Source organism: Callorhinchus milii, unplaced genomic scaffold (genome assembly GCF_018977255.1).
Source record: "Callorhinchus milii isolate IMCB2004 unplaced genomic scaffold, IMCB_Cmil_1.0 Scaffold8, whole genome shotgun sequence".
In the NCBI taxonomy this organism is placed as follows: Eukaryota; Metazoa; Chordata; class Chondrichthyes; order Chimaeriformes; family Callorhinchidae; genus Callorhinchus; species Callorhinchus milii.
This window is the reverse complement of record NW_024704749.1, coordinates 12,904,786-12,928,614: the sequence shown is the minus strand read 5'-3', so window position 1 is coordinate 12,928,614 and position 23,829 is coordinate 12,904,786. Positions and strand designations below refer to the sequence as shown.

The 23,829-nt window shown below is 39.5% G+C and overlaps 1 protein-coding gene across 5 annotated transcripts in view; it reads left to right on the top strand.

Moving 5' to 3' along the window:
* Positions 1 to 23,829, top strand: part of specc1la (sperm antigen with calponin homology and coiled-coil domains 1-like a) — a 61,180-nt gene that overhangs the window by 15,886 nt on the left and 21,465 nt on the right. For 3 of the 5 annotated variants that reach the window (XM_042337243.1, XM_042337245.1, XM_042337244.1), the window contains exons 11-16: positions 884 to 973; positions 5,550 to 5,709; positions 6,342 to 6,444; positions 19,120 to 19,236; positions 20,975 to 21,034; positions 22,547 to 22,599. In XM_042337243.1, coding sequence (XP_042193177.1) covers positions 884 to 973; positions 5,550 to 5,709; positions 6,342 to 6,444; positions 19,120 to 19,236; positions 20,975 to 21,034; positions 22,547 to 22,599 — 583 coding nt within the window. Of the gene's footprint in view, positions 1 to 883; positions 974 to 5,549; positions 5,710 to 6,341; positions 6,445 to 8,354; positions 8,412 to 10,907; positions 10,932 to 19,119; positions 19,237 to 20,974; positions 21,035 to 22,546; positions 22,600 to 23,829 lie in introns of those variants that run through there. The other 2 variants (XM_042337247.1, XM_042337246.1) reach the window with 2 other exon arrangements.

Below are 23,829 nucleotides of genomic sequence, written 5' to 3'. Positions count from 1 at the left end.
CTTACATTAAGAATAGTAAATGGAAAAAGCAGTGTAGAGACTTACATTGTGCTTAATTCAACTTTAGTCTCAGAAGATACTCCATTAGAGCCATTAGCAAATACAAACATGGATAATTTAAATTGCATTAAGTGTGAACTTTCTGTTTAATATTTTTAGTTGCTGATTCAATACAAAATACAATACAAAAGTAGACTTGTATAGCGCCTTTCACGTCGGGAGGATGATGTCACCAAGAGGGAGCATGTAGATATTGAAGACCAAAGACAGAGAGCCCTGAGGAAAGCATCAGCAACATGTATAAACATAGAGTAGACAGGAGAATGAAACTGATTGAAAAATAAGATAACAGGACACCCAGCGATGCACAAGAAACTGGTCACAAATTAAATAGAGAAATATGAGACTTTTCATTCTCAGGAAACTCATTTTAATGATAAGTTTCTTTTTATTGTTTTACTTTTATGTTCTACTGCCAGAAATTGTCTTTTAGATTTGGATATTCTTGAAAACCAAATTGATTTAAATGCTGTGAACTGTTTAATATTGTTTCAATGTGAGTTTCTTTTATTGAGTTCCATTAGCAGGCATGTTAAATCGCATCTCTTTGTTGCAACGCAGTTAGGATGATCTTTGCCAACAGACTGCCTCACTTGTTGGTGGCTAGTTTCAAGAGACAGTAACTTTTCCTCTTCAAATGCTCCAAATATAATCTTTATAAAATGAAAATAGTCAGATTTCTACTTTCATGCCATAAAAATAAAGTGGGATGGGTAGAAAGGGAGTGAGAAACTGGAACAGATTATAGTTTTTTCTAAACCAAAGTTATCATTTTTTTGATGAGTACAAAGCACCACTTCTTTGTCTTGTGTTTGCCTTACAGCGGATCATTTACTTAGATCTTCCTCGGCCAATAGATCTCCAGCCTCTTTACAGCGAGTTCAGACTATTGACTCGGCTAAATCCATTTCGGGTAAGTGCAGTCACCAAACAAAGTACCTTAATGTGCAGGGAAATTATGCATAAGTTCAGTGAAAAATTCTGATTGGCTGAGAACTGTTGTAAATGGCCTCTTCTTTTTAACAACAACTTGCACTTGTATAGCGCCCTCCTCGCAGGGAAGCATCTCAGAGCGCTTTTAATCTCTTTTCAGTTCGAGCACAGAACTCGGGAGTATTCAGCAGTCATTTGCATAATTGCTTACATTAACAGTGTAGCTTTCAAACTCTGTGCTAAGAATGATATGAAGAGCTCTGAACTCGAGCAAGATTTGGCCCAGTGGCCTTTGGAGATGGCTGTTGTAGAGCAGGGATTTCACTGAAAGGCTACATTTGTGCATCCAGTACATCACATTAGTGAATGTTTCCCCTGTATTATCCAGGCACATTTGCCATATCTATGTATAGGATTCGTGCTGGTACAGACATTGTCTGCTATCTACCTTTGATGGGAATGAATGTTGAATTTGGGGCTTTATGGTGACATAGCTGAACCGCACAATAAGGTAATTGAACATTTAGTACATATAGTATCAATATTTCTCAAATAGCAATTGAAAATCCACAAACGTTTGTTACATCTATTGAGGTTATTTACTGAAATATGCATCAACTTCCCATTTAATTGTATGCTATAATCCACATTTTTACATTTTACAATATTTCGAGTATTCCATAATTGGTTTTCTGTGTAATGCTTTGCTTTACTTTTACTCTTAAATAATCTATAGCATCTTCAAATTAGCAACTGTATGAAACTGTTTCCAAGTCAAATAAATATTTAAAATTACTGATATTCAATTAATGTTGCAGAATTGATGGCCTATAAGTAAATGCAATTGTGTCTAAATTAATTGGAAAGACTTGGAAAATTGGAAAATCATTTGGTACTCTCCAAGAGTTGGTATTTTTAGTTCAAAGTGAAACAACAGGAAGTGCATTCAGCATTGCCAAGTCACCTTTGATAATGTGAAGAAGCTTTAAAAAGCCCACAAATATACAGTCAATTCACTTTACAGTGTGTTCTGTGAAGCGCTTTGGGATGTCCTCCCGACGTGAAAAGCGCTATATCAAATGCAAGGATTACTATTATTATTATCAAGCCTTTAATGGTGTTGAAATAACCTGAACACACAGTGCAGAGAGAAACTGAACGTATTTAGTTTGCCAGTTTGTTATCGCCTACTGGAGCATAACAATACAGTCTTTTAATCAGAAGTTTCACTTGTGTTAATCAATGTGAAAATTGCTTTCAGTTGTAAGTGTTTTGATGAATTAAGCCTGTGCGGCACAATGATTTATCTACATCCCTGAGTTGCCACAAATAGATCATTTTATGAGCAGGTCGACCCAAGTGGTTTATCAGTGTTGCATGCATATGGCTGAACACGCACAATATATATATTTAGCTCATTCTCTTTCATGGATGGGGATTAAATTCAATTGTCCATAATTGTATGAAATGTTAAAGTGCAAAGTAGTTGGGGGGTGGGGGAGGGAGGGTGAAGCTAAGTGCTCGTCTTCAACTTTAAACCTAATCTGTGATCTGCACTATTCCCTATTTATCCCTATTTATATAAATGAAAATTATTGCTTAAAAAAAGTTTCACCGCTGAACTAGATATTGCAATTCAAGTAACATATATGCTTCTGTGATGCCATTATACAGAAAATCATAAACCACATGGATGTTTAGCTCTTGAACAGATGATTTTTTTTATTGAGTAAGTGAGTGAGTAGCTTATTTCTCAGTAATGTCCTAAAAACAATATAAATTTGGGGGATATGCTTCATTCCTAACATGGTGATAAAAATGATGGTTCAAGATAAAAATGCCAGCGGGAATATAAATGATCTTTTGGGGAAGAAGAGAACAGAAGGATAAGGTTGCTGACAAGTTCATTTTGTTTTAAAAGTGCCTTTAGATCATTGGAAAAGTCTCAGTTAATGAACCTCATGTTGTTAGAGCATTTGTTAAAGGTTCCTTCCTGACTTCCCGTAATGTGGCTGTTGCTTGCAATTGATTTTTTTTGTTGAAACGAGTTGAACCTGCATGATACCATATTTAATCACCCTTCAACCAATTATTCGGTGATCCTACTTTATTGGGCTTCATGTGCATCAAGATATTCGCTAACTACTCCCACTGACATCCAAATTTGAGAAATTATCTGCTTCTGAAATTCCAGTTTCATCTTCTAGGGTAATGATCCAGTGATCATCAATGATTGATTAATTAATTAATTAATGATTGGTAATCAGTGATCGTCCAACCTCCTCACTTCATTAACACTTGGCTCTCCCTTTGTTTCTGCCAAGAACTTCTTATTAAAAGATCCGCTTGGCATTTGGTTTGTCGGATCAGGATGTCTGTCACATTTGGGGAAAAAATCAATATATTGAGTTTGAGATTGTGAACATTCAAATAGATCCAAATGTTGGACTGTGAAGGGCCTCTCCTTCGATATGATACAACAACAACTTGCATTTATATAGCACCCCTCATGCAGGGTAGCGTCCCAGAGTGCTTGACAATGGCAAAGACTGACACGGAGCCAGGGGGAAGGAGGGAAAAGAGGTAAGGCGCCATACGAAGTGCAAGAATTATTATTATAACATTGTTCACTTCATGGCTGCTTCACACATAAAATAGTCACTCCACTTTATAATAGCGCCGTGTGACGTCTCAATGACATGATAGGGCGCTGTATCAAATGCAGGGATCATTATAATTGTTTGTGAAACCTGCAACCATACCCAATTTGTGGGTTTCAGTTTACTCATGGTATAAATATTCTGTGCTTTTAAAGGAATTCACATATCCATTTGTTATGTCATTATTTTCATAGTTCCTTCTGTGGTCATGACTGTTTTGTGTACAATTAAAAACTGTGTTTAATGAGTTGGTGCCTGCTTGTGGATAGTCTTGTGCTAAGGATTGTGAATAAAATAAATTGATTGAGACTGCGTTCTACCTAGATCCTGCCTTCGAGATGCCATCCGGCATGTAGGGCGATGTATAAATGCAAGATGTTGTTTGCCAAAGGTTAAAATGAAGTATTGCAATCCGCAGTTTGGCAACCTTTATAAAAGGAAAGATTTGGCTTATCAAAAATGTCACCAGACACCTGCCTCTGGCCCCACCTGTTCCACTGCCAGCCTCAACATCCTAGCTCTCTCCTATCACAACCCAAGCCCTGAAAATCACCCTGATACAACAGCTACCTTTGCTGCCACATTTCGGGCTGGCTTCCTCCGTTCCTCAACCCCCCCGCCCACTCAGTTTCTTGAGTTAAGCGCTTGAGACGCCTTCTCAATGTGAAAGGTCTTTATGGATGTAAATTGTTTTCAAAGTTCCATTTGTCCTTAACTGATGCTATTTTTATAATAATAATAATCCTTGCATTTGATATAGCACTTTTCACGTCTTCGAGACGTCTCAAAGCGCTTCACAGAATAGACGTAAAGTGAATTGACTGTATATTTTGTGGGTGAAATGTGGCAGCAAATTGCACACAGCAGTGAGCGTCCCACAAACAAGTCATGGATTGAGTGACCAAATTATTATTGTTTTTTTTTCTTGAGGGATTATTATTAGGTGTGTGGAGTAACAAAACCTGCCCAAGGTTTCACCTGCCGGGAATCGAATTTGGGTCTCTCTCTTGCAAGGCGAGTGCTCTAACCACTGAGCTATAGGACTTATGATTATGTGAGCGTTGGGATGCCCAAGGTTGTTAAGAGCTAACATTGGCTTTGTGATATCAGATTATTCAGCTTCCATTAGATAAATTGCTTGTCTGATTATCAATTCATTTTGATCCAGAAGATATGGATTTTAGTTGTGGGTCATTTTTTACCTTCTCTTTTGATGACTAATTGAAGCTGCTTGGATCGTGAAGCTGTGTAATTGTGTTTTGTTCAGTTGTGTGGTGCTCCAATTTACTGATGCCTCTCAGCTGGTGAAAATCTGTATATGCAGATCGGTTTATTTGACAAACTGCTTTGTTTTTCAGAAATGTTTTATTTGCTCATACGTGATAGTCCCCCTGAGTCATCGCTCACTCCTTCATAGATAAGCTTGAGAATGTCCAGTTTCCCCTCCCCCTCATGCATGTACGCACAAACTACACGGACACACACACACTAAATGCCATAGGTTAGCTGATTGCAGTGTGCTCCAAGCTCTGTAATGTGAACAAAAGAAATGTGGGTATGTTCTATGTTGCTGATGGAAGTTGATATTGTTTGTTACTTTAGAATGTCTGCACGAGTGCTACTCTGCATTGAACTTCTGTATGAGACAATAGCAAATTACACATGTATAGTGCCTTCCACGTCAGGAGGTCATCCCAAGGCAGTGGGGCGTCCTCATTGAAACTGCCTTATTGTTGTATTATATAATTTTATTAATAACTGAAACTCCAACCAATATTTCAGAACTGGTATGAGTGCAAAATCAGTGCAGTAAAATGACCTTCCTCTAAGGCTTAGTATGTAATGTTGATTACTTGCATCAACTGGATTTAGATTTTTTTTGTTTTTGCTCTGCAGTGTCTCGCAGAAGCAGTGAGGAAATTAAACGTGAAATCACGGCTGCAGATGGCTCTACCCCAACCTCACTAATGGGAATGGGAACCACATCGCCACAACTGTCCTTGTCATCTTCATCTCCCACCGCATCAGTCACTCCAACTGCTCGTAGCCGCCTCAGGTAAGAATCGTGCAGAGTCAATCATCGAAGCTGTTTCACAGTGTGTCGCGGCACATGTTCAATTCCACTTAAAAACATTTTTTTTAAAAAAAAGCAGCCTAAGATTCTTTTGTAAATAATGCATTGAAATCAATAATGATCCTTACTTTTGACTTAAACCTTAAAAATATAGAATTGCAGGCTCTTGTCCCCTTCTAGGTATTAGTATATGATTGTGTGACATATACCGTGGTGTGTCTATTAAAACGTTCCACGGTTCCTTCCTAATCTTGAGCATGTCTCTAATCCAGGGACGTGATTGTGTGAAGGTTATGTTGCAATAAATTCCTAAATTATATTTTAAAAATTCTCCTTTAATCCTGGGCAAGGTATGTTTCAAAGTTCCACTGTTTTTAAAACCTTGATCTGATTCAGGCAGATTCAAAATCCCAATTGTTTGCAAATCAAAATACTTCAAGAAGACAACTTGGTTTAAACAAAGTTTCAGCAAATGTCAGACTATCTACTCAACATCGTCTCTGTCTGCTTACCATCTGGTTTCTCTGTATTGAAAGACATTTATTATTGAAGTTTACGTTCAAGCTCAGAACTTGTCATTTATGCCGATATAACAATGTTTTTATTTTGGACAGAGAGGAAAGGAAAGATCCATTATCAGCGTTAGCCCGTGAATATGGAGGCTCAAAGAGAAATGCATTGCTGAAGTGGTGTCAGAAGAAGACTGAAGGTTACCAAGTAAGCTTTGAGTAATGCTTGACCTTTTTTTCTACAGGTATGTGAAGCATGGAATCTTGAAGGGGTATGGGCATAGCACAGGGCAGCCAATTGGCCTCCTTCTGTTCTGTAGAATTTATGATTCTATGATTCTTCCTTATTTACGAAACAGCTTTAAGCTTTATGTTATGAAACATAAAGACAAATATTGGTAGATCTTCAAACTGAACACTTTAAATGACAGGTGCCCAGACTCTAAACTTTATGCTGCTTCATGCTAAATTGGATTCCGCAAGCCTTACATTCTGTCGGTCCAGCATTAGTGAATATAAAGGAAACCTCCGGTTCTCAGAATAAATGTACCTGCAATAATTTTATCACTTTAATTTTTACTTTTCACAAATAGACCAGGTTCAATTTACAGCTATGGAGAATCATTACCAGACATTGATGAGATATTGCTTGCTAAACCTGCAAATTGAGACATTTTCTTTTGGGGATTTAATATTTTAATTGCCATATTAATGGCTAAGTGACATAAACTGCAATTTGGGAAAGCAGCCAAGCTGACAATTTCACATCTCGATATTGACCTAAAAGTACTAGCAATTTCACCACAGCAAAAAAAGTGTTGTGAGCTTTTTGTATACTTTGTAAATTAAATAACAACTAGTACAGACAGCAGCACTGCTGGGGTCTAGGAACTGGTCACATTCCTGCCTTTCCAGACAGTGAAACTAGTCAGACGTGTGACACACATTAGGATGAAGGTAGAGATAACCATTTTTTAAAAAATTGGCTGAGGAAATAATGATTTATTGAGATAATTATGAAAATGTAAGAACTTGTTTTGTATGTTTCAATACATCCATTTTGTAATATACCTTCAGCTCAGGATGTAGAGAAAGGAACATGCTGACAATCACATCGCTGCTGTCATTGTGTGACTGAAGACCAGCACCTGCCACAGGGTGGCTGTGATATAGGAAGAGGTCATTAGCCTTGGAACTGGCGAGAGATAATTTCCTCTTCATTTCAGCCAGTTGGCTAGGAAACTGTCAAATTCTGGTTATTAATTGTGTCTATGAATGTCTCCAATCACATCTCGTTAGACTTGTGCAAAGATTTTATTCACTTGTGCGTGCAGCTCCTGCTGTACTGTTGCGTGACCAGTAACAAATATACAAAGCAGATAATCTATTCTCTAAATATAGTGCAACATTCACTTCAACAAGAAAGAAAAAGATAGAAAATGTATATGGACATTCACATATTTTGTGTATTATCTGTTATATTATGGGACTTGGTAAGCTTAATGAGAGATTATTAAATATAAAATAGTTAGGATTATACTTACGCATTTTTCATTTGAAATCATTTGCTTACAAACTAATTTCATCCTCCGCTGAGTTGCTTCATTTTGTACTGCGGTACTCAAGAAAATAAGTCAGAAAACCCTTAGAAGGGAGAGGTGTTACTTGGTATCCAAAAGATGCGACAGAATTGGCTAAAAATCTGCTTTTTTAACAAATCTACATTTTTTTTGCACCAGTCTGGGTAAGTTTGTGTAGAAGCAATATTTTGTTTCCAGTAGTGATATTTATGTGTCGCCCCCATAGCAATCAAGAAACATTTACTTGGCCATCAAGCCAAAAAGGTTGGTCACCACAGCTTATGAAGCTTCAGTGCATTTAATTGAGATAATTGCAAGATCTGGAGACAGGAAACGGTGCCCGAATACAAACAAGGGAGCCGGTCAATAAAGATGTATTCAACAATCTGTAATTTGTATATAATCTGTACAGATTTCACTTGATTAGATCACTGTGAGATTTAGTTATAGTTGTAGATTATGATCTTGAAAAATTGATTCCTGATTCGAATGAAAGAAATCCAAAGAATCACTTAATACTTGGAGACGGAATTGGTGAGAAGGGAGGAGTTCAGCTGATAAAAAGAGATGTTCTTGGAATTCCGTGCAAGCCAAGGTACCTTTTCTTATTGTTGACATATATAATAATATTAATAATATGTTGTCATGAGAAGGAACAAGATATATTAAGATGGTTTCAAATCATATTTTGCATTGTGATTTATCATAATTTTCAGAAGCGGTGATTATGTTCAATGACAAAGCCATTGACAATGCCCTTGGTGTTTGCCAGAATATTGTGAAGCCTCCTTCTATTTGCCTACAATATAATACCTGCACTTTGACACATTCTCAATTTTATAGACACAATTATAAAATGCAACACCTAAGCACCAAAAATATATACACACACAGTCTAAACCTTAAGAACACATAATAATAAATCTATAATACAAAATTAGCAACTGTTCTGATGTACTAGCTGAAAGCTACATATCACTATAAAGGCTTGTGAGAGAAAAAACGAGTGATGCACACACAGAACAAACCCACAGGGAAATGGAAAAGGATAGAGAGGAGGACAAAATTAGAGAAAACTACAAAGGCACAGAGATAACACAAAACAGAGACTTGTTCACACAGTATACTTATGCTTACTAACCGCTTGCTTCCTCAGACCTTTGATTCTAAGTAAGCCCTAGTGCCCTTGCTGGGTGGGCAGTTTGCAAATTGTTATAGTAGAGACACATGCTCGATAATGGAGATGACATGTTAAACAGAGTGTGGGAATCAAGCCAGTCCTCTGTGGCGGTCTCGTAGGCTGGGTCTTGAGCCAGGTGTATCTGTGGTACTCCAGGGCATTGATGATGGTATCACAGCCAACCTCTTATCACAGAACTTGGAAGGGCAGACCAATCACTGAGGACGAGACTCTTCCCATTAAACCTACAAGCCAAAGACCTAACGGGGAAAACTTGCCAGACAGCGTTCTTAATGGCAAGCTCTGCAGTTTTAGCTGGCTACATTCCAGGAGTTACTCCAGTGCACACTCTAAGGTCCCCAAGCCTTGGCTCTTGCCAGCCTGCTCCTAATACGTTCTGGAATTAGGTAAGCAGGACGCATCCCTCCAGGGAGAGAGTGTGCATTCCACCCCAACACATGTCTGCAATTTTCGTGTATAGTGGGAATACAAGGAACTCTGGTTTGGAGACTCTTAAGCAGGTAATGGGTTTCCACATGAGTCAGACACCCAGCTGACCCAAAAATAATTATAGGAGAGAGATGCAAAAGAATAGATAGGAACCAGTTAGTTTCCATGTCAAACTTCAGTAATATAGAATGCTGGTTGTTTCCGATGAGATGTAGACATTTCCTCAGAGGATGAATAATTAAATCAGAAGAATGGAATCTTCATTTTATTAATAGGAAATTTTTTGTTTGCAAAGAAACAACCTTTTTCAAATTAACTCTGTCACAACCACCTTGAGCAGTTTTCATCAGACGGCTAATGTTCTAGAGATTTGCCATTTCAAATTAAATTACGTTGAAGTTGCATTAAAACCAATCGCTGCGGGCTAAAGTGGGCCGTCACTAACCAGACAGACATTATTGCAGTTCTTAATAACAGCATTTTGTGTCTCTTTACATAAATAAGAGCTTGGTTGGGACTGAGCTAATGCATTTATGATGTCCATGCTTCTCAATAGAGTTGGAACAAATGTGCAGTGTTAAAGCTGTGACTATTTTTTTTTAGAGTTGGTACTAAAGTATAGACTTCAAAGCTCTATTCTGTCATCATACACTTCCTTCAGCATTCACTCCAGCTCACCTACATTTGATCTCCTATTAGGACATCATTTTAATCTTACTGATAACCAAAATGGCCTTTAACAATTTGAGCTAGACTTCAATTCTAATTAGGAATGTGAGATGGGATGAAACGAGAAAAGGTTATTTAGCTGAACCTAGCAACTCAGCTGTAATGTATGCTGTCATGAATTTGCTGAAGAAGGAATACAACCACAAGTAATGCTAGGGATCTAATTTTGTAGCTATATAATGATGGTAGACTATCATGGTACATGTGGTTAGTGTTCCAGTCGCATTAATATATCTCTAAAGAGACTAATGTTTCTTCTTCTTAGTGTTGGCTACAGATAAAAAACACAAGTTAGAAATTGTTGTCATTGCATTATCATAAATCCCGAGAGGTTTAGATGAACAAGGCCGTTCATTTACAACAGTGACTTGCATTTATATAGCGTCCATTGCTCGGGGTAGGGTGGCGTAGCTTAATGCCGAGCGGGGGGGAGGTGACCTTAGGCATGGTCGAAGAAGAGGCTCTCCGGGTGAGATCGGCAGACTGGGAAAGAAGAGGCAAGGCAGAGATTGAGGAAACGTTCCATAGTTTTGGGTGTAGTGGCTGAAGTCATGGCTCCTGGTTGTGGAGCGGAGGAGATGAGGGACATGCAGAAGGCCGGAGCCAGCTGAGCAGAGTCAGGTTGGATAAGTAGGGAGCTTCCAGGGCATGAAGTGATTTGTAGACGAGTAAATCTTAAAATCGATCCGTTCTGTGATAGGAAGTTAGTGGAGCCTGACAAGCACTGGGATGATGGCGGTACAGAGTTTGGTTCAGGTAAGGATACAGGTGGTGGAGTTTTGAATTAGTTGTATTATGTGAATGGTGGAGCTGCAGAGAGCGGCAAGGAGGGCGTTGGAATAATCAAGCCGGAGGTGACAAATGTGTGGATAACAGTTTTGGCTGCGTTGGTGTAAGGTACGTTTGGAGGCGGGCAATGTGACAGATTTAATCTTATATTTCCAGAATAACAATCCTACTACCTGCTTAGTACTGCATAAAGCTGTTTCGTAAATGAGGCAGCGTTCCATAGTTTTGGGGCATAGTGGCTAAAGTCATGGACGCCGATGATGGAGTGGAGGGGATGAGATACTTTAATCCACTTTTCTGGTTAGCCATTCCAGCTACTATTTGAGGTTCGTGCTCTCGGCACTTTTTCTGCAGTGCAGGACCCACCCTCCCCACCAGAGCTCGAGCAGAATTTAGTAATGTGGCTCCACGTTATAATAATAATATAATAATAATAATAATCCTTGCATTTGATATAGCGCTTTTCACGTCGGGAGGACGTCCCAAAGCGCTTCACAGAACGCACTGTAAAGTGAATTGACTGTATATTTGTGGGCGAACGCAGCAGCCAATTGCGCACAGCAATGTCCCACAAACAGTCATATGGATTGAAAATGACCAATTTATTATTGTTTTGGGTTTTGGAGGAATTATTATTAGGCTCTGTGTGGAGTAAGGAAACTTGCCCAAGGTTTCGCCCTCTGCCTGGGATTGAACTCAGGTCTCTCACTTGCAAAGCGAGTGCTCTAACCACTGAGCTACAGGACTCCACGTTCGTGTTTATCTCGTTTACCTCACTTTACACATGGAGACTCCCTACATCCCAAGGTCTTTTTCAACTTCTCTTGTCAAGTTTTATCCTATCTGTTGAAAATATGTGCCTCTTGTGGATTCTATTATACTTCGTACATGAGGCATTATATTTATCTGCATTTTGGGGGGCCAGCCAGTGTCTGACCCCTCACTGCCCTAACTGCATGTATTTGAATGAGGCTTGAAACTGATGGCCATACATTGATTTTCAGTTCAGATAAGTGGTTAAATTCAATGCTACAACGATACTGTTCTGATTTTTCAAAACAATCTCTTAGCTAAGAGGATGATAGATTGTGTAATAGGGACAAGGATCTTTAAAATACATTATTGCCTGTTTAATAAAGAACCACATTGTGGGTAAAGGAGGCCCGTTGTGAGAGAGTGCTGAACTTTGCTATAATACATATTTGCTACTTTGCAAGATCTCACTTCAATGTTAAGCATTTAAGCAGCTGTCAGGGGCAGGCTGGGAACTGAAAAAAAATAATTTTCTCACTGTTTACAAGTGTTTACTTCAGGAAGCTGTATAGTTGCTTCATGTACCCAAAGCTGTATGGTACCAGGAACAAACTGGCATCAAAATGAGTTCATTCTGTATGTGACAGTATGGTTTTGATTATTAGCCGTGGGTGCAGGTCAAAGTGATCCGTAGTTTTTTTTAAAAGAACTTACCATTGGGTTGGGTTTCTGGGTTTCTCCTACAGTACAACATGGATCTTGTGATCTAGTTCTGATCCTGAATGAAGAGCATCACAATTGGAAAAAAACAATACTTGTGATCTGGTTGACTGGACTGCCTGAAAGCTGTTTTGCTGAACTCTGTGTGGCTGATGAGCCACGATCTCTGCCAGTACCCAGTGCCAGGGCTCTATTTGGTTGATGCTGGATTCGATGTTTGCACCAAAGAGGGCCCTAAACAGCTCAGTGTCAGCCAAACTTGAGCAGTGTACAATGGTATGTCGATATGGACAGTCCATTCTTTTTTGGTCAGTTTGTTAAATGGTAGTAGGAAATGCTGACATGTTCCAAGGTCATAACTACCAATATGAGTGCTCTTCATTGCATTTCCTCAACCCCAAATCAGTTAATACTGCCTGTAATGTTGTGGCAGCCTCTCTAACGATGCAGTGTTTGCGAATTTATGCTGAGATGAATAGTCATGATAGCTCCCTGTCAAGGTGGCTTGAATTGAGTCCTTCATGCATTCCAGGAGCTTGGATTTCTTGTCTGCTATGAGAAATGTGAGCCAGAGGAGGAAACAACATGTCATTAAATCGTAATCAATTTATTCCCCCAAAGAGTTTATTTTGTAACTATAGTAGTGTATATTATTGGAAACGGTAAAAACAACTTTTTGGAGAACTTGATGTAGAAGCCTCAAGAAGATTCTTAGTGTCTCTGGGGAGGAAAGGAAATTACATTTCTCAGACATTGTTATTGTGGTTTTGAATGAAGATATATTAGCATTCTTCCCTCTTTCTCCCCATCCCATTCAGATGTGATGTTGAGATCTATTTAGCAGTCTCATGTAGCCTTGCTAATTTACACATTCCACCTTAATCCTACACTGTGAAAATGGGAGTCTAATGCAAGCTTTTTGCAAATGCTAGCATTTGCTCAATATTAACTTACACTTGTGTTGCTTTTACATTCATTATGTGTGTTTCACAACCGGATAGAGTTGGGGATAAAATATGGTGAAATATATGAACATTTTATCAAGCAGTTGGTTAATGATGTGGAAGGAGAACAGTGACAATGGCCTTCTGGTGGTTGAGGGAGTCTTTGGGTAGGAGATGTGTGGACAGGCCTGAGGAGAGTTTTAAGATGTTCCAACCGCATTAGATTGAAGACCAATCTTCTAGTTTAAGTAGATATATTTTAGCTGTTAACATATGCCTTTTTTCCCTTGAACACCCACACTCTGTTATGAACACAGAAAGAAGATTACTTGTTAAGGTTGTTTATTTTTCCTTGTACGAGCGAATAGAGGAAGATTCTAATAACATTTTTTGGCTAAAATATGTCCTGAAGTCATTGGTGACCTGTCAATGACCGAAAAGTATTTTTTCCAGAAGAAAAAAAGAATTGAGCCCAAAATAAATCTTGATATCCATCAGCACATTAATTAGAACATTCAGTCACATAAAATTTATGATTCGGCTCAGCCTGAATATTTTCAATATTGTCATTAACTCAATTTGAAAGATAATTGAATAGTACATTGTAAGCATTACAACCTTTGTTCATTACCTATTCTAGTGCTTTCTCTGACTGACCATGGCCTAGTTTGCCACATTACATATTCTGACTTCCACAATGTCTTCCTGAACATTTTGATCCAGAATCTGTTCTATTTGGCTCATCGGATGCTTTGATTTTCGCAAAGAGAGTAGAGTGCATATTAAAATGTCCCAGCTACAGCTTAAATATGGCCTTAACAGCGGCACTTGTACTTTTCGAAGGAATTCTAGGTGGGCGCTTCACATTCAACTGAATGTTTGCTTTATTTCGCTGATCGGGATTTTTACTACGATGAGAGAGAAGCTCTTCTTCCCGTCATTGTGTTGTAATGATAATCTTTGCGTTTGATGTATATAGCACTTTATCACATCATCAAAATGTCTCACAGGATTTATTGTAAAGTGTTGTGATTGTATTTGAAGGCACCGCTGCAGTGAATTTGCACACACCAGTGATCCACTAACAGCCAGAAGATGAAGGGCTGAATTTTTTTGGCTGGGGGATTGTTGTCCAGGACACCAGAAGAAACTCCCTTCACTTTTCAAATGGTACCATATTTTTGTCTACCTGAACAGGCAGACAGGACATTGGTTTAATTTCTCCAAAGGTCGGCACCTCTAACAATGCAGCGTTCCCCATCACTGTGTTGGAGTGTCATCCTAGGCTTTGTTCTCGACATGAGACTTAACCCTTCAATCTTTTGAGAATGTGACCAATTGAATACAGTAACATTAATATGGAGGACATGAAAAGATTTAGAAAGATATCCTAACATGGCTCAAAACAATCTGAAGCAGGAAAGAAAATGTAACCACAAAGACTGGGTAATGCAATGCAGGTGGAGCACAGTTTGCCCGTGCCTTCTGGTAACCATGTTCTCATTCTGGTACTTGTGGTTATCAGGAAACTAGTTTAAGTACAAACTCCTAACATATTATGTAGATGATGTATAAGATCTCAATCTTAATACTTTATTGTCCAAACAAACTAAATAGGCTTTTGATGAGATCTGAGATATGATTGGAAAACAAAATTGGAACTGAATAGGACTCAATCAGACATGAGTGTGCCTTAAAATATGCTGATACTGGTCTGAACATTGTGTCCACAGCGTTAGCTCTTCTTTCTTTTTCAGATACTGATAAAGTTGTGCATTTCTAGTATTTTCTGTTTTCATAGCTGTTTATGCAATGGTGTCATGTAATAATTTGTTCAGTTTAATAGTTTGTTCAATAGGATGTTCAATTATTGGGTTTAATTTTCATAGCTCTAAATAAAACTGCACCACTGTTAAAATTGGTGTAAATATAAAATAACAGATACCTGCAAGAGATTACCAGGCAGTAATTTATTTGAGCTTTCCAATGATGGGTCATAAACCAGTTGAGGAAAGGTTAAGTGGTTTATTAGTCACTTGGAGCTGCCATTAGATTCACCCTAAAATCATTCATTAATGACGTATTATTTGAAGTGTATGTAGCATAGCATTTCTAATGTGTTTGGGTGATTTTTTGCACCTCTCAATGCCCCTATGTCCTTGGTGTGGGATTGTCACCCAAGATGATTAACTGTTATAACGTCATCACTGCAACTTTATTGAGAAGTAATCTTCAGTTGATCAATGGATCATTTCCTCTGTATGATATTATTTAGCAGATGTCTGAGGATTTGTCACTAATTTCATCCTCTGTTTTCCGTTTAGTAAATGAAGTAACTCTTGTTTTCTGCTCGTCTGATCTGCATCAGTTGCTAACAGTTTTACTGATACTATTTAGCAGTATCTATTCTTGCATGTAGCAGAGTCGAGGAGAGCATTGATGATCGAGATTCCAGAGCAGAAATGTTGACATTCTTCCTTTGGAAATTGCACTGCTATCAATATTTTTTTNCTCTCTCAATAAATGTCATTTAATCTGTCCCCCTCCTATTTACACAGCTGGTGAGATCTGAGGTTATTAACAGATATTGAGTTTAGCTGTTATTTAGACCTTATGAAAACCAATAATAACCGCAGACTTTATTCTGATTTACATACCGCTGGCAATATAACTTTCATATTTTTTTCCCACTTATTCCAAACCCATTCAGTAAAATTGTTAAATTGTTTAATGTTAAAATCTTTCACATGTGTCAAGTAAAACCAAGTAAAATAGTATTTAACTGATTTAGTGCAATTTAATAATGGAAGTCTGCAGGACACCACTGGATACTGTAGGTTGGTTGATGATATGTGGCCCATTCAGGGTCTCAGGCTAGTAAACCGCAATACCCTGTGGTATTCCAAATCTGAGATGAAAATAAGATTTTCTTTAAGACGTTCCTGCAGTTTCATTGAGTTGTGCCAAGTCCAGATTCGCTATTATCTGCATTGTTTGCTTTATGCATAATGGGCGTTTCCATTTAATTGGGATTGTCGGCTCTGTATTAAGTGCCAACAAAGGAAACCTTAAAAGACAGTGCCTCTTAACCACATAATAATGGCTGTTAATAAATGTCAATGTTGTAGATTTACATCAGGTCAGATCGCAATTGAGAGAAAAATAGGCTAATTTCTGTTGATCACAGCCAGAGTAGGGGGGGGGCAGAAACCTAGCAGTGACCTCTGCCTCATATACTGCAGTAGATGTTGAGAATTGTGTTTGAGATAAGATGATTTGCTCTTGGTTTTTTTTCCTACTTCCACTACCATTCAGTCATGTAGCAATTGGATAAAGGCTCTTTGGTTTTCAACGTGCCCAGGATATATAACGTGCTGCCATCAAATTGGAGCAGGTGGTGGAGGCAGACACAAGTCAATATGAGTTTAATGTGTGCACCTCTCAACAGCACTGTTTCTTTGATTCCTGCTGTTCATAAGCCAACATGAGGTTACACTGCCATCCCATTCTGTTGGACTCTGGATGTGTAAATTGTTGTAGACTCAGTAAATTGGAGACATGATGATAAAATGTGTGCAATGTAGCAGTTAGTGTGGATTGGGGAGAGAGAGACAAGATAGCCATAGCGATCCCTCACAATAGTTTGGCTCGGGTCCATCTATTTTTGTTTGATTTATTTTCCACAATTGGAAGTGCATTTCAGTTTGATTCGTAGATTCGTACATCAAAAGAATTGGGGTGTTTTTTTTCATTCAGAACTTCTTTGCATTTGCCAAACTAATTTGTGTACAGTGTTTTCTGTGCAGCAGTTGTGCTATAGCGGCTGTGTAGTGAATGCTTATGTAAATCTCTTCTATTGCGAGTCGGAAGGAGATTAATTTCACATGCAGAAAAGGCTTGTATGTTGAGTTAAATGATTGACAGAACTGGCAGCAGGCTATTTTTGAATATATGTGAGCTGAAGTTAAACAGATCAACTCTGAATGAACTTGCTTTCAAGACATTTTTGGCAGCAGTCTGGTTTCCTGACTTGAATTCAGGGGCTTTCATCATTTTTTCAGATTTAAATCAGCTGAGACTATATTAAGACCATATTCCCACCACACAATAAAAACATTTGGACAAAGGGCCTTCCGATTCAACAACACCTCAATTGAACTGAAAGCTGCTTTCTGTCCGCTGTTTATAGAATTTGTAATGTTTATGAATCAAGGCACGTACAATGACATCAGTGTTAGGCAGGCAAAGGATCAGCAGTGTTTATCAGTGGACAGAAAAAAATTATGCCATCTAAAAGTGAGTTTGACCTTTATTATGACTAACGTTTTTAATGTTTATTTCACTTTCCAACTGAAAAAAGTGTAACACTTTTAATGCCCACCAAGACATCCACAAGGAGCAATGAACCTGCTCAACTACTAAAGGTTACTTCAATCTGTTTGTAATAAGATGTAGGATTAGAGATTATGCTTCTAGAGATGCCAAGACCCACATAAAAAAGTACTTGTACTGTTTAATTTTTCACGTGATTTTCAACTACTTTATGAGCAGAAGGGTTAGAGCACTTACCTCGCAAACAAGAAGACCTGGATTCGATTCCCAGGCAGGAAAGAAACGTTGGGCAAGTTTCCTTACTACACACGCCTCTGTTTACCTAGCAGTAATTAGGAATTCGGTTGTTAGTTGATTAGTGGATCGCTTTTCTGGGAGTAATAATCCCTGGAAAAATAATGATTTGGTCAATCCACAATTGTTTGTACATTTTGTGTACAGTGTAAAGTTCATTCAGAGTTGATCTGTTTAACTTCAGCTCACATATATTCAAAAATAGCCTGCTGCCAGTTCTGTCAATCATTTAACTCAACATACAAGCCTTTTCTGCATGTGAAATTAATCTCCTTCCGACTCGCAATAGAAGAGATTTACATAAGCATTCACTACACAGCCGCTATAGCACAACTGCTGCATAGAAAACACTGTACAAAAAAAATATACCTACCTGCCCGTACCCTCCGTTCCTCTGGCTCCGGTCTGCTCCACGTCCCCCGCCCCAACCGCCCTACTATCGGTGGTCGGGCCTTCAGCCTCTCAGCCCCGAGGCTCTGGAACTCCATCCCCCAGTGCCTTCGCCTTGCTTCCTCCCTTTCCTCCTTCAAGGCCGGTCTCAAAACCTTTCTCTTTGACCGTGCCTTCAGCTCCCCTCTCGACTCTCTTCCTCCTCCTCGCTCCCTCCCTTCCCTCCCCTCACCCTGACCATTTCCCCCTCCTCTCTCCCTCCCTTCCCTCCCCTCACCCTGACCATTTCCCCCCTGCTCGGGTCATGACCCAACTGTGCAGCGCCTTGGGACGTCCTCCTGACGTGAAAGGCGCTCTATAAATGGAATCTTGTTGTTGTTGTTGTTGTTTGTGGAACACTGCCGCATTTCACCCACAAAATATAGTCAATTCACTTTGCGAAATATTCTGTGAAGCGCTTTGAGATGTCTTGAAGACGTGATAAGGCGCTATATCAAATGCAAGGATTATATGATATCACAAGGGGCATCCCCTCATGAAAGGCTATAGGTATGACATGTAAGAATCGTAGGAGCCAAATTCTAATGAGAGAGGTATGAAGGGAAGGCCGTGCAGGGGTATCTATTCCGTATCTTTATATATTCTGCATGTTTATTTTAAATTTTAGGGATATATAGTGATGCACCAATTGAAAAATTGTTCAAAAAGTTGTTTCTTTCTAGAATATTGACATCACAAATTTCAGCAGCAGTTGGAATGATGGGCTTGCTTTCTGCGCTCTGCTTCACACGTACCTTCCAGCACATATTCCCTACCAGGAGCTGAACAGCCAGGACAAGGTAAACCAATCCGCTCTCTACCAAGTGAGAGAGTAAATGTATTGATTGAAATACCTGTTTTTACTCCTGTGAATACCCAATACACCAGGCAGATTTCAAACTTGTGGAATAAAAAGAAAAATCGAAAATATTAGAAATGAACCTCAAGTCAATGTGTGAATGAGAGACTGTTTCAGATTCTAATCAATCTGCTGTGCATTTCTAGCATTTTTTGCTTGCATTTCAAATGTGTTTGTCACTAAGTTAGTTTTCTTTTACACTTCCAATTTTCTCCCTCCTGCTGAAGTGGATTGACTCCCCTGTCTGGATCCACACAGGTTAGGTCTCCTGTTAAATTACATTTTTTCATATATCAGCCCAGACAGTGAGTGTTGGTAGGCTTTTTCACAGTAGCGGGCATCGCATCTGAACCTGTTTCTGTACTTACCATATACAGTCCTACATACTTATATCGACATTGTGGCAACCAAGCAGATATTGTCGATCTAAGTGGGTTTCAGCCTTCAGCCACTCTGCCCCCAACATCTGGAATTCAATCCCCCAGTCACTCCGCCTCACCCCCTCCTTATCCTCCTTCAAGTCCCACCTCAAGACCCTCCTCTTCGCCCATGCCATCGGCCACCTCCCTTCGCCCCCCACCCCCCCCCCCGACCCCAGCTTGGGTCTGAAATGCTGTACACTATCCCGCGCCTTGTGACGTCCTCCTGACGTGAAAGGCGCTATACAAATGTAATCTTGTTGTTTTTGTTCCAATATAAACCGTCAGCCACTGGCAGCCGAGGTACATGCTTGGGAGTTGTGGCACCCTAAGGCTCAAGTGGAAGTGGCTGTATTTTTATTGTTGTGATTATTAAGCAATCTCTTCAGTGGCACTTATTGTAATCCAAATACTTCATATCCATTCATTTCCATGTATTGAGAATGAATGAAGCTTTCACCACACAGTTAAGGCTGGACTATGGGAACTCTCTCCTCGTCGGCCTTCCCGGCACCTCCCTCCACAAGCTGCAGGTCATTCAGAACTCTGCAGCTCGTGTACTGTCCCGCACCAGGCTTCGGGACCACATCACTCCCACCCTCGCTCGCCTCCACTGGCTCCCCATCCCCCAGAGGATTGATTTCAAGATCCTCATCCTCACCTACAAGGCCATCCACGGCCTCGCTCCCTCCTACCTCTCCAACCTACTATCCCCTACCTACCTGCCCGTACCCTCCGTTCCTCTGGCTCCGGTCTGCTCCACGTCCCCCGCCCCAACCGCCCTACTATCGGTGGTCGGGCCTTCAGCCTCTCAGCCCCGAGGCTCTGGAACTCCATCCCCCAGTGCCTTCGCCGCTTCCTCCCTTTCCTCCTTCAAGGCCGGTCTCAAAACCTTTCTCTTTGACCGTGCCTTCAGCTCCCCTCTCGACTCTCTTCCTCCTCCTCGCTCCCTCCCTTCCCTCCCCTCACCCTGACCATTTCCCCCCTCCTCTCTCCCTCCCTTCCCTCCCCTCACCCTGACCATTTCCCCCCTGCTCGGGTCATGACCCAACTGTGCAGCGCCTTGGGACGTCCTCCTGACGTGAAAGGCGCTCTATAAATGGAATCTTGTTGTTGTTGTTGTTAAACATAATTCCACATCCATTCAACAAGTAGTCATTAGTTGTTTAAATATAAGAGTAATTTATATAGATTGTTTAAAATCTTTAATTTGACTGCATTCAAAGAAACCTAATTTCTAAGTGGGTATTTATTTTACAGCGAAGACATTTTTCCCTCGCCTTTCAGGCGGCTGAAAGTGTTGGCATCAAGTCTACATTGGTAAGTCCTTACCATTACATTAGGATTGAATGTTTCGCTCCTAATTCTGAGGCACACCATAAGTCTTGTCATTTCCTCACTACTTATCATTTTGCTCCCTTTTGTTCTGGTACTATATTCTAGGAAGATTTGTAAACAAAAATGTAGTTCCATTCTCTATATTTAAATAGCTTTTGTTTTTTACAGTTTAGATGTTTTATCTGCTGGTCTAAACGTTAGTGAGCAGTGTACTAATAACCACTTCCAAACCCACAATTTAACACAAATTATTTTAAACCACCTTGTTTACTTTATCAGGGTGATCAGTACAATTGAATAGTATTTGTCACATTAATAGTCATTATCAAGGGAATTCCATTCTTTGGGGAACTGTCAATAGCCTTGGGTCTCAGCATTTAGTCTACCAGCAATCCAACAGAAACTCATGAGTTGTGAGCTACTTAGGTAAGTTGTTAGTCACGTATGCATCATAAGGCAGAATCTTCCTTTCTCTTGTAGTTGAATGATGTTAGTCTCCATACAATGATTGTTCAGCCATTTTGTCTAGTAAGAATCTCACAGAACTTTGGGGCAATGAGATGGAGATGAATATATGGAAGATGGAGATAATGGAGGCAGCGACATATCAGGAATTTCATGAGAGAAGTTGTGCAGAATTCTGGCAAAAGGTGTATAGAAGCTGAATGTTACAAGATCATTTTTAAATTGGACAACAAGCTTTTTCAGTCATGTACCTTTGTTCATACGTAAGTCAGCTTTGATTTAGACCTTTAGAATTTGGTTGCATAATTTTAGAATTTGAAAACCTCCACTTTGCTCATAGTCACTACTATCATTTTGCCAACTGTCATGATTGTTCCTTTTCTTGTCTAAGATTGAAACACAAGTGATATTTTCCTATTGACTAATGACTTGTAGGAAATAATTTTATTTTGAAATATGAAGCTTGAAGTTTCAAGGTTAAGGCTTAAGACCAGTGTCTTTAAATTTGATGTGAACAATTTTTGAAAATTCCTAAAATTCAGTCTTCATTCGCCAGCCAATTTTCTGCAATACTTCTTCAAAAGTATTGGAGTCCTGTAGCTCAGTGGTTAGAGCACTCGCTTTGCAAGTGAGAGACCTGAGTTCAATTCCAGGCAGGTCAGGGCGAAACCTTGGGCAAGTTTCCTTACTCCACACAGAGCCTAATAATAATCCCTCCAAAACCAAAAACAATAATAAATTGGTCATTTTCAATCCATATGACTGTTTGTGGGACATTGCTGTGCGCAATTGGCTGCCGCGTTCGCCCACAAATATACAGTCAATTCACTTTACAGTGCGTTCTGTGAAGCGCTTTGGGACGTCCTCTCGACGTGAAAAGCGCTATATCAAAATGCAAGGATTATTATTATTATTATAAAATTGACAATTTAACAATTTTCCAATAAATTTTAAGTCAGTGGTCTTGAGGCCATTTCAGGACCTGATGCAGATCTTTTGGAAATAATTTTCAGTGTTCTTTCTCTCCAGGACATCAATGAGATGGTGAGCACAGAACGACCTGACTGGCAGAGCGTGATGCAGTACGTAACCGCCATTTACAAGTACTTTGAAACTTGACTTTTTCCTTCTCAAAACAGCAGTTTTCAGAGCAGCCTCTAGTCTTGCAAAGAACCACTGTCTCTGCAAATATTCTTGCTCCGCCCTTGCTGTTCCTCCACCCTCACTGAACCCCTGTCTTCCTCAGCAGAGTGTGCTGTACAATCCCAGCACTTTTGAAAGAAGAAATTTCTCTTTTGCTCTCATTTAATAGGACAAATATTAGCTGAGCAACATGAATGCTTTCTTACATGCACCTATAAGTTAGCTGTCTGGTTCTCTGCAGTTTTAACTGTTTGGATCACACAACAGTCAATGACTAATGTTTCAATCACCATTTAATGCTGGGAAAATTAAGTGGCTCAGTCGTTTACATGTTGTCTCTTGACTCGAGTGGATAAAAAACAGAATTTCTGAAGTGGATTGAGAAAGTGAGCTACAATATTTATGGCAGCCTCACTGACGACAACTGGGGAAGGAGGGGGGTGTGGATGTGTGTGGAGAGAATGGATGTGTGTGGAGAGAAGCCATGGGGCCAGTTTCACAAACATCCATTTCTATTGTAGTTTTCAGTTGGCAGAAAAACTTGGGGGAAATTACTTTGACCAATGACTCTGGGAATGTAGTGATGGATTGCACAATTTATCACTGTGTTTGCAATATCTGAACACACTTTTACATTGACTCATACCCTGCTGGAAATACCCAACTTAACATTTGTCTTATCAAATCCATGATTATGATGCAGAAATAAGAAAGATTTTTTTAACCTCAGCTACATTCTTTATAGAAAGACCATTGGTAACATTCGCCTCTGAATCAGAAAGTGTGGGTTTAAGCCCAACCTGTCAGGACTTTCAACTCGCTCTTGGCTGACAATCCAGCACGCACTGTCAGATGCTGTCATTCAGATGAGTCGTTAAACCGAGTTCCATCTATCTGCTTCGATAGACAATAAAGATCGTATGGTACTACTCGTTCAAAACCTGTTTTATTTTAAAGTTGAAGAAGAATCAGGAGTGATGAAGTAAATGGTGTGTCAGGAACTGATGTGCATTTTAGTAACTCACTGGTCCCTGACACATGCTTATATATCCAGCAAATGTTTTTTTAAAGATTTTTTTTCCACATAGTTCTGAACTTATTTGAGGCAAAAAGGTGTGCTTGGCTTTCCTGAGGCTGCAGAATAAAACCCGATATAATCTACAAAATTC